Source organism: Rhinoderma darwinii (assembly GCF_050947455.1).
Source record: "Rhinoderma darwinii isolate aRhiDar2 chromosome 1 unlocalized genomic scaffold, aRhiDar2.hap1 SUPER_1_unloc_27, whole genome shotgun sequence".
NCBI lineage: Eukaryota > Metazoa > Chordata > Amphibia > Anura > Rhinodermatidae > Rhinoderma > Rhinoderma darwinii.
The window spans coordinates 225898-240000 of NW_027461664.1; the positions used below are offsets into that span (position 1 = coordinate 225898).

Sequence of the window (14103 nt, forward strand, 5' to 3'; positions counted from 1 at the left end):
ATCTATATACTGATAGCACACAGGCATATATCTATATACTGATAGTACACAGGCATATATCTATATACTGATAGTACACAGGCATATATCTATATACTGATAGCACACAGGCATATATCTATACACTGATAGCACACAGGCATATATCTATATACTGATAGCACACAGGCATATATCTATATACTGATAGTACACAGGCATATATCTATATACTGATAGTACACAGGCATATATCTATACACTGATAGCACACAGGCATATATCTATACACTGATAGCACACAGGCATATATCTATATACTGATAGTACACAGGCATATATCTATATACTGATAGTACACAGGCATATATCTATATACTGATAGTACACAGGCATATATCTATATACTGATAGTACACAGGCATATATCTATACACTGATAGTACACAGGCATATATCTATATACTGATAGTACACAGGCATATATCTATATACTGATAGTACACAGGCATATATCTATATACTGATAGTACACAGGCATATATCTATACACTGATAATACACAGGCATATATCTATATACTGATAGTACACAGGCATATATCTATATACTGATAGTACACAGGCATACATCTATATACTGATAGCACACAGGCATATATCTATATACTGATAGTACACAGCAATATATCTACATACTGATAGTACACAGGCATATATCTATACACTGATAGTACACAGGCATATATCTATATACTGATAGCACACAGGCATATATCTATATACTGATAGTACACAGGCATATATCTATATACTGATAGCACACAGGCATATATCTATACACTGATAGCACACAGGCATATATCTATATACTGATAGTACACAGGCATATATCTATATACTGATAGCACACAGGCATATATCTATATACTGATAGTACACAGGCATATATCTATATACTGATAGTACACAGGCATATATCTATATACTGATAGCACACAGGCATATATCTATACACTGATAGCACACAGGCATATATCTATATACTGATAGCACACAGGCATATATCTATATACTGATAGCACACAGGCATATATCTATATACTGATAGTACACAGGCATATATCTATATACTGATAGTACACAGGCATATATCTATACACTGATAGTACACAGCCATATATCTATATACTGATAGTACACAGGCATATATCTATATACTGATAGCACACAGGCATATATCTATACACTGATAGCACACAGGCATATATCTATATACTGATAGTACACAGGCATATATCTATATACTGATAGCACACAGGCATATATCTATATACTGATAGTACACAGGCATATATCTATATACTGATAGTACACAGGCATATATCTATATACTGATAGCACACAGGCATATATCTATACACTGATAGCACACAGGCATATATCTATATACTGATAGCACACAGGCATATATCTATATACTGATAGCACACAGGCATATATCTATATACTGATAGTACACAGGCATATATCTATATACTGATAGTACACAGGCATATATCTATACACTGATAGTACACAGCCATATATCTATATACTGATAGTACACAGGCATACATGTATATACTGATAGTACACAGGCATATATCTATATACTGATAGTACAGAGGCATATATCTATATACTGATAGTACACAGGCATATATCTATATACTGATAGCACACAGGCATATATCTATATACTGATAGTACACAGGCATATATCTATATACTGATAGTACACAGGCATATATCTATATACTGATAGTACACAGGCATATATTTATATACTGATAGTACACAGGCATATATCTATATACTGATAGTACACAGGCATATATCTATACACTGATAGCACACAGGCATATATCTATACACTGATAGTACACAGGCATATATCTATATACTGATAGCACACAGGCATATATCTATACACTGATAGTACACAGGCATATATCTATATACTGATAGTACACAGCCATATATCTATATACTGATAGTACACAGGCATATATCTATATACTGATAGTACACAGGCATACATCTATATACTGATAGCACACAGGCATATATCTATATACTGATAGTACACAGGCATATATCTATATACTGATAGTACACAGGCATATATCTATATACTGATAGTACACAGGCATATATCTATACACTGATAGCACACAGGCATATATCTATATACTGATAGTACACAGGCATATATCTATATACTGATAGCACACAGGCATATATCTATATACTGATAGTACACAGGCATATATCTATATACTGATAGTACACAGGCATATATCTATATACTAATAGTACACAGGCATACATCTATATACTGATAGTACACAGGCATATATCTATACACTGATAGTACACAGGCATATATCTATACACTGATAGTACACAGGCATATATCTATATACTGATAGTACACAGCCATATATCTATATACTGATAGTACACAGGCATATATCTATATACTGATAGCACACAGGCATATATCTATACACTGATAGTACACAGGCATATATCTATACACTGATAGTACACAGGCATATATCTATATACTGATAGTACACAGCCATATATCTATATACTGATAGTACACAGGCATATATCTATACACTGATAGTACACAGGCATATATCTATATACTGATAGTACACAGGCATATATCTATATACTGATAGTACACAGGCATATATCTATATACTGATAGTACACAGGCATATATCTATATACTGATAGTACACAGGCATATATCTATATACTGATAGTACACAGGCATATATCTATATACTGATAGTACACAGGCATATATCTATACACTGATAGTACACAGGCATATATCTATACACTGATAGTACACAGGCGTATATCTATATACTGATAGTACACAGGCGTATATCTATATACTGATAGTACACAGGCGTATATCTATATACTGATAGTACACAGGCGTATATCTATATACTGATAGTACACAGGCATATATCTATACACTGATAGCACACAGCCATATATTTATATACTGATAGTACACAGCCATATATCTATATACTGATAGTACACAGGCATATATCTATATACTGATAGTACACAGGCATATATCTATACACTGATAGCACACAGCCATATATCTATATACTGATAGTACACAGGCATATATCTATATACTGATAGTACACAGGCATATATCTATATACTGATAGTACACAGGCATATATCTATATACAGATAGCACACAGGCATATATCTATATACTGATAGCACACAGGCATATATCTATATACTGATAGTACACAGGCATATATCTATACACTGATAGTACACAGGCATATATCTATACACTGATAGTACACATGCATATATCTATATACTGATAGTACACAGGCATATATCTATATACTGATAGCACACAGGCATATATCTATACACTGATAGTACACAGGCATATATCTATATACTGATAGTACACAGCCATATATCTATATACTGATAGTACACAGGCATACATCTATATACTGATAGCACACAGGCATATATCTATATACTGATAGTACACAGGCATATATCTATATACTGATAGTACACAGGCATATATCTATATACTGATAGTACACAGGCATATATCTATACACTGATAATACACAGGCATATATCTATATACTGATAGTACACAGGCATATATCTATATACTGATAGTACACTGGCATATATCTATATACTGATAGTACACAGGCATATATCTATATACTGATAGTACACAGGCCTATATCTATATACTGATAGCACACAGGCATATATCTATATACTGATAGCACACAGGCATATATCTATATACTGATAGTACACAGGCATACATCTATATACTGATAGTACACAGGCATACATCTATATACTGATAGCACACAGGCATATATCTATATACTGATAGTACACAGGCATATATCTATATACTGATAGTACACAGGCATATATCTATATACTGATAGTACACAGGCATATATCTATATACTGATAGTACACTGGCATATATCTATATACTGATAGTACACAGGCATATATCTATATACTGATAGTACACAGGCATATATCTATACACTGATAATACACAGGCATATATCTATATACTGATAATACACAGGCATATATCTATATACTGATAGTACACAGGCATATATCTATATACTGATAGTACACTGGCATATATCTATATACTGATAATACACAGGCATATATCTATATACTGATAGTACACAGGCATATATCTATATACTGATAGTACACAGGCATATATCTATATACTGATAGTACACTGGCATATATCTATATACTGATAATACACAGGCATATATCTATACACTGATAGTACACAGGCATATATCTATACACTGATAGTACACATGCATATATCTATATACTGATAGTACACAGGCATATATCTATATACTGATAGTACACAGGCATATATCTATATACTGATAGTACACAGCCATATATCTATATACTGATAGTACACAGGCATATATCTATATACTGATAGTACACTGCCATATATCTATATACTGATAGTACACAGGCATATATCTATATACTGATAGCACACAGGCATATATCTATATACAGATAGTACACAGGCATATATCTATATACTGATAGCACACAGGCATATATCTATACACTGATAGTACACAGATATATATCTATATACTGATAGTACACAGGCATATATCTATACACTGATAGTACACAGGCATATATCTATACACTGATAGCACACAGGCATATATCTATATACTGATAGTACACAGGCATATATCTATACACTGATAGCACACAGGCGTATATCTATATACTGATAGTACACAGGCATATATCTATATACTGATAGTACACAGGCATATATCTATATACTGATAGTACACAGGCATATATCTATACACTGATAGCACACAGGCGTATATCTATACACTGATAGCACACAGGCGTATATCTATATACTGATAGTACACAGGCATATATCTATATACTGATAGCACACAGGCATATATCTATATACTGATAGCACACAGGCATATATCTATACACTGATAGCACACAGCCATATATCTATATACTGATAGTACACAGGCATATATCTATATACTGATAGTACACAGGCATATATCTATATACTGATAGTACACAGGCATATATCTATATACTGATAGTACACTGCCATATATCTATATACTGATAATACACAGGCATATATCTATACACTGATAGTACACAGGCATATATCTATACACTGATAGTACACATGCATATATCTATATACTGATAGTACACAGGCATATATCTATATACTGATAGTACACAGGCATATATCTATATACTGATAGTACACAGCCATATATCTATATACTGATAGTACACAGGCATATATCTATATACTGATAGCACACAGCCATATATCTATATACTGATAGTACACAGGCATATATCTATATACTGATAGCACACAGGCATATATCTATATACAGATAGTACACAGGCATATATCTATATACTGATAGTACACAGGCGTATATCTATACACTGATAGTACACAGGCATATATCTATATACTGATAGTACACAGGCATATATCTATATACTGATAGCACACAGGCATATATCTATATACTGATAGCACACAGGCATATATCTATATACTGATAGCACACAGGCATATATCTATACACTGATAGTACACAGGCATATATCTATATACTGATAGTACACAGGCATATATCTATATACTGATAGTACACAGCCATATATCTATATACTGATAGTACACAGGCATACATCTATATACTGATAGCACACAGGCATATATCTATATACTGATAGTACACAGGCATATATCTATATACTGATAGTACACAGGCATATATCTATATACTGATAGTACACAGGCATATATCTATATACTGATAGTACACAGGCATATATCTATATACTGATAGTACACAGGCATATATCTATATACTGATAGTACACAGGCATATATCTATATACTGATAGTACACAGGCATATATCTATACACTGATAATACACAGGCATATATCTATATACTGATAGTACACAGGCATATATCTATATACTGATAGTACACTGGCATATATCTATATACTGATAGTACACAGGCATATATCTATATACTGATAGTACACAGGCATATATCTATACACTGATAGCACACAGGCATATATCTATACACTGATAGTACACAGGCATATATCTATATACTGATAGTACACAGGCATATATTAGTACACAGCCATATATCTATATACTGATAGCACACATGCATATATCTATATACTGATAGTACACAGGCATATATCTATATACTGATAGTACACAGGCATATATCTATACACTGATAGTACACAGGCATATATCTATATACTGATAGTACACAGGCATATATCTATATACTAATAGTACACAGGCATATATCTATATACTGATAGTACACAGGCGTATATCTATATACTGATAGTACACAGGCGTATATCTATATACTGATAGTACACAGGCGTATATCTATATACTGATAGTACACAGGCATATATCTATATACTGATAGTACACAGGCATATATCTATATACTGATAGTACACAGGCATATATCTATATACTGATAGTACACAGGCATATATCTATATACTGATAGTACACAGGCATATATCTATATACTGATAGTACACAGGCATATATCTATACACTGATAGTACACAGGCATATATCTATATACTGATAGCACACAGGCATATATCTATATACTGATAGCACACAGGCATATATCTATATACTGATAGTACACAGGCATATATCTATACACTGATAGTACACAGGCATACATCTATATACTGATAGTACACAGGCATATATCTATATACTGATAGTACACATGCATATATCTATATACTGATAGTACACAGGCATATATCTATATACTGATAGTACACAGGCATATATCTATATACTGATAGTACACAGGCATATATCTATATACTGATAGTACACAGGCATATATCTATATACTGATAGTACACAGGCATATATCTATATACTGATAGTACACAGGCATATATCTATATACTGATAGTACACAGGCATATATCTATACACTGATAGTACACAGGCATATATCTATATACTGATAGCACACAGGCATATATCTATATACTGATAGTACACAGGCATATATCTATATACTGATAGTACACAGCCATATATCTATATACTGATAGTACACCGGCATACATCTATATACTGATAGCACACAGGCATATATCTATACACTGATAGTACACAGGCATATATCTATATACTGATAATACACAGCCATATATCTATATACTGATAGTACACAGCCATATATCTATATACTGATAGCACACAGGCATATATCTATATACTGATAGTACACAGGTATATATCTATATACTGATAGTACACAGGCATATATCTATATACTGATAGTACACAGGCATATATCTATATACTGATAGTACACAGCCATATATCTATATACTGATAGTACACAGGCATACATCTATATACTGATAGCACACAGGCATATATCTATACACTGATAGTACACAGGCATATATCTATATACTGATAATACACAGCCATATATCTATATACTGATAGTACACAGCCATATATCTATATACTGATAGCACACAGGCATATATCTATATACTGATAGTACACAGGTATATATCTATATACTGATAGTACACAGGCATATATCTATATACTGATAGTACACAGGCATATATCTATATACTGATAGTACACAGGTATATATCTATATACTGATAGTACACTGGCATATATCTATATACTGATAGTACACAGGCATATATCTATATACTGATAGTACACAGGCATATATCTATACACTGATAATACACAGGCATATATCTATATACTGATAGTACACAGGCATATATCTATATACTGATAGTACACTGGCATATATCTATATACTGATAATACACAGGCATATATCTATATACTGATAGTACACAGGCATATATCTATATACTGATAGTACACTGGCATATATCTATATACTGATAATACACAGGCATATATCTATACACTGATAGTACACAGGCATATATCTATATACTGATAGTACAGAGGCATATATCTATATACTGATAGTACACAGGCATATATCTATACACTGATAGTACACATGCATATATCTATATACTGATAGTACACAGGCATATATCTATATACTGATAGTACACAGGCATATATCTATATACTGATAGTACACAGCCATATATCTATATACTGATAGTACACAGCCATATATCTATATACTGATAGTACACAGCCATATATCTATATACTAATAGTACACAGGCATATATCTATATACTGATAGTACACAGGCATATATCTATATACTGATAGCACACAGGCATATATCTATATACTGATAGCACACAGGCATATATCTATATACAGATAGTACACAGGCATATATCTATATACTGATAGCACACAGGCATATATCTATATACTGATAGCACACAGGCATATATCTATATACTGATAGCACACAGGCATATATCTATATACTGATAGCACACAGGCATATATCTATATACTGATAGCACACAGGCATATATCTATATACTGATAGCACACAGGCATATATCTATATACTGATAGTACACAGGCATATATCTATATACTGATAGCACACAGGCCTATATCTATATACTGATAGCAGACAGGCATATATCTATATACTGATAGTACACAGGCATATATCTATATACTGATAGTACACAGGCATATATCTATATACTGATAGCACACAGGCATATATCTATATACTGATAGTACACAGGCATATATCTATACACTGATAATACACAGGCATATATCTATACACTGATAGTACACAGGCATATATCTATATACTGATAGTACACAGGCATATATCTATATACTGATAGTACACAGGCAGATATCTATATACTGATAGTACACAGGCATATATCTACATACCAGTATATTAGCCTGTGCACTGATAGTACACAGGCAGCTGTTAGGACATACCTCAATATGCCCTAACAACAGGAAATATGGTAGGACAGCCCTGGGGTCCTTCAATGGACCCTGGGCTGTCTGCCCATATATGGTATATCCCTCAATCGCGTCACAGGGATTCCTGCGATGCGATCCAAGGGGCATCTCCCTTTCTCCTGAATGCTGCAGTCCGCTGTGATCGCAGCATTCAGGGGAATAGCGGCGGAGATGAGAGGTTTCTCTGATCTCCGCCGTTATAGAGGGGGGCTGTGGCTGTGTAATACAACCATTGCCCCGCTCCTGACATAAGTGAGAGCGCGGTCAGCATGAGGTGATGCGGCCGGCGCTGCACTATAATAAGCGGCGGTGCAGGCACTGAAGACAGAACATGGGGGTGTTTTGCAGCGCGCCCGCCATGTTCTGTCTTCAGTGCCGGCAATCATTAGTGCAGCGCTGGCCGCAACGCATCATCCTGACCCCGCGCACTCGTCATGACTCAGGAGCGGAGCAATGACTATCACACAGCCGCAGCCCCGCTCTCATACATTCATGTGTTACTATACTGAGCTGTGCGGCCGCAGAGCTAAGTATCGAAATACATGAAATAATGGTATCTAAACAGTATGGAAGTTTCGAGGCATCGTGCATCCCTAACGGCCATAGATGTGGTCATAGAGTTTGGTGGTTTCTTATGTTGATCTGTTAGATTCTTCGCACTCTCTGCTGTATTGTACTGAATTGTTACATATGTGAAATCAGGGGGAAGATCTGACCAATATTAAAACAGAGGATGAAGAAGAAGAGCGAGTGAGGGTCGATCAACCGTGTAAGAGTGAACCGGAGGAGGAAATTCCAGGAGGTGTTACCAGAGGTCAGTAATAATGAATTTAGAAAGTGAACTCCGTGGTTTATTAAGCAGGACCTGCTGTGTTATTTGTTGTTGTTTTTTTAACCACATTCCTTCCCTTATACTTGGCGTCCTCCAGATTCCAACGCTGTCTTTTTCTTTTTTGCCCCCCTCCATGTTGTTCCACTACAGCCCTTACTCCGTTTTGCACCTAACATATGCGTGTTGTAATTAAAGGTACAAAGAGGAGACACCATCTCTCCTCAGTAGGCGTTGCCTCACTTTTTGTTGTGACGCTGTCCAATCAGAGCGGACCGCTTCACAGCGATGCAGAAAACCTGCTGATTTTGTGAAATTTCCTGCAGGTCTTTTGCATCGCTGTGAGGCTGTCCACTATGATTAGATAGCGTCACAGCAATGAGCGAGTCAACATCTACTGAGGAGAGAAAAGGTCTTCTCCTTTCTGTTCTCTTTAAGGTGGGGTTCCTCCTTAGTTCTACATTACAGTAACACGTCAGACACTGTATTATACATAGTGCAGGACCTGAGGGAGCTGTGACTGCACATAGAAGTTCTCTACAAGGTGTTCTCTGAATCCGGTCATGCACTAGGCTTAGCATCAGATTTTGGGGGGCAGCGGCTGCGATTAACAGCGGCACTCTAGGCCGAGATCTAGGAAAGCTCAGTTCAACCACTTACAGAGAATGTGTCATCAGAAAATGATCTATTGTTTAAATCAAGTTTCTGTTAAACATATTTTTTATGATTTTTTGGTGGGTTTTTTTTATATTATTTTTTTGTCTTTATCTAATCTTGCAGTTTGCCCTCTGGCCAATGAGTCTCATAGTAGACTGCTCCTTACAGTTCTCAGCAGTCATCTCATTATCATCACAGGCAGGATTACACCGACAGGTAACATCTATATATGTAGATAACAAAGAATCCACCATTCATAATAGACTGACCCTTCCTGTTCTGTAGAGATCATTTCTCAGCACTCATCTCATTATCATCACAGGCAGGATTACACTGACAGGTAACATCTATATATAGATAATACAGAATCCACCATTCATAATGGACTGATCCTTCCTGTTCTGTAGAGATCATTTCTCAGCACTCATCTCATTATCATCACAGGCAGGATTACACTGACAGGTAACATCTATATATAGATAATACAGAATCCACCATTCATAATGGACTGACCCTTCCTGTTCTGTATAGATCACTTCTCATCACACCTCTCATTATCATCACAGGCAGGATTACACTGACAGGTAACGTGTATATATAGATAATACAGAATCCACCATTCATAATGTACCATCTCATTATCATTACAGGTTACACCTATATATATATATATATATATATATATATATATATATATACACTATAGAACAGGGTATAGGAGCGGCACTGTGTAGATAGCCAAGAAACGGTTGGTGCTAGCTTCAAAAATTAAGGAGTGACGTACTCCTCATACATATATCCAAGAAAAGAGACTAGAAGCAGCACTCAGCAAAAAATGTGAATTTATTCACCCAACACAGCCCTGTGTTAGACAACATATAGGCTAAAACGGCCAGAAAGATATAACTGACAATAGCTGGACGCAATAGTACAATCATGTAGAGGCTGAAAAAGCTAGCACATACCCTGGGACATGATAAGGAGTGCAGGAGATCAAAAAAGTGGATGGATGAATGAACGCCTCGACGCGCGTTTCGCCCTGTAGACCGGCTTCGTCAGAGTTATATCTTTCTGGCCATTTGAGCCTATATGTTGTCTTTGGATGCTTCTAGCTTCACTTTTCATGTATTGCTATATATTTTGTAGGCAATGATAGACCTTATTGTCTATCTCTGCATATTGTCATAATCAGCTGGTAGCTCTATACTACGTGTGGGCCTTATTACCTTATACCCATGGGTTTATAATTCTGTCATATGAACTATCTGAGCGTGGTTTGGTCATCCTTGTATGGTTGACTCTGTTTGTCTATGGTCTATGCCATCTGACCCTGCTGTATATATCTCCGTGTATGATGTATCCCATCTTTTATTCCATTATATGTTATTGGTGATTATATTTAATAAAGATTTTTTGTACTTTTGTATATCATTCAGTATACTATTTCTTTAAGGGCTATGTCCCTTCATGGTTCGCTTCTAGGTTGTCTACTTGCAATAAGGGACCCCAGCATACACCATTTTTTGGTGTGAGGTTTTGTTTAGGTTGTCTCAGCTTGAAGAATAGGCCAATGTTTTTGCAGTATTTAGAAAATCTGAGGAGAGCATATATCAAAATTGCCTATGCATCTAATTTGGGGTGATAATGGAGCATTTATCTTCCCTCTTCCATAAAGTAACTCACCTCTAGTGATGGCTCTAGCTCTGGCATAAGCTCTATGTAGGGACTTTTTAGGGTACCCACGTGCGCAAAATTTGTCATAAAGTTTGTCACATTCAGATTGGAAGGACTTCTCATCGGAGCAGTTTCTTTTCGCTCTGAGATACTGTCCTATGGGAATACCCTTTTTCAGGGCCGGAGGGTGGAAACTTTCCCAATGTAGGAAATTGTTGGTAGCAGTAGTCTTCTGATAGATGTCGGTGTGCACACTGCCACCAGGGTCCAGCGAGATTTTGAGATCCAGGAAATTAATTTCTTTCTCGTGTATTTCGTAAGTGAATTTCATGCCTATGTCATTGATGTTGAGAATCTCCATAAAGTCCAAGAAAAGTGATTTGTCCCCATCCCAAAAAATAAGAATATCATCAATGTATCGACCCCAGAATAAAATGTGACAGGTAAAAAAACATAAATCATCCGTGAAAACCAAACTATCTTCCCACCACCGTAAAAAAAGATTAGCATATGTGGGTGCACAAACTGTGCCCGTGGCACTGCCTTTTATTTGATGGTAAAATTCACCATCGAACATAAAATTATTGTGGGATAAAAGAATTTTAAGTAGTCAAATAATGAATTCATTGTGTGCTTGGAACTGAGTGCCCTTCGTGCTCAAAAAATATTGAACAGCAGTTAAACCAAGATCGTGTCTAATGTTAGTGTATAGAGATTCAACATCAATGCTGGCTATTAAGGTGGTGGCTGTAACAGAAATCCCCTGGATCCTGGTGACAGTGTCCTTAGTATCTCTAAGATAGGGGGCAAGGCTGTGACAAAGGATGAGAGCATCTTATCTACTTATAACTAATCCCTTGCGTGAGGTTATCGTTCCCCGAAACCATAGGTCTGCCTGGTATTGGACGAGATGTTTTATGAACCTTAGGCAAGGCGTAGAATGTTGAAAGGGTTGGATTAGGATTAAACATTCTTTTAAACTCATCCTGTGTGATGAGAAACTGTGATTTCGCCTCCGAAACGAAGGAATGTAATTCACTAGTGAACTGTTCGGTAGGATTTTTTGCAAGAATGGTATAAGTGGACACATGATCTAAAAGTCTGTGGACCATAGATGTGTAATCATCCCTATCCATAACGACAGTGTTACCCCCCTTGTCAGATGGCTTAACAATGATGGATTCATTCTTAGAGAGTTCATCCAATGCAACCTGCTCCATATGACTGAGGTTACCAAAGACTTTGGATTTAGCGTATTTTAACCCTCGTAGATCTGCACTGACCATCTTGACAAATATGTCGATGTGGCCATATTGGGAGAACGGTGGTGTCATGTGTGACTTTGGTCGCAAAGACGAGAAAGGACCCGTGGCCATAGTAGCTCCAAATTCATTTTCATTAAGAAGTGCTTCGAGGTCAGTAAGAGTCCTCAATTCATTGGGAGTATTTGGAGTGTTCGGAGAAGGGTTAACTTTAAAATGTTTAAGTAGAGCTAACTTCCGTGCAAATAAATTTAGATCTTTGGTCCAAGTGAATTCGTCATAGCCAGGGGTGGGAGGGTATGAAAGGCCTTTCTGTAGAAGCGCCATCTGATATGGGTTCAGTTGGAAAGAAGATAAATTATATATCTGCATTCCGTCATTTTTAGTCATCAGGTCCCCTGACTTCAAGTCCCTCAACTCACCTGATTCCATCCCAAATTGGGTGGTCCTAAAAAAGGAAACGGAGTATTTAGAGTAGATGGACTCTTCCCAGTGCCA

At 35.9% G+C, this 14103-nt stretch overlaps 1 protein-coding gene across 1 annotated transcript in view; it reads left to right on the top strand.

Annotated features, from left to right (window-relative positions):
• Positions 1-14103, top strand: part of LOC142671138 (oocyte zinc finger protein XlCOF8.4-like) — a 75882-nt gene that overhangs the window by 55638 nt on the left and 6141 nt on the right. The window contains exon 7 of the mRNA XM_075847155.1: positions 9886-9997. Coding sequence (XP_075703270.1) covers positions 9886-9997 — 112 coding nt within the window. The remainder of the gene's footprint in view (positions 1-9885; positions 9998-14103) is intronic.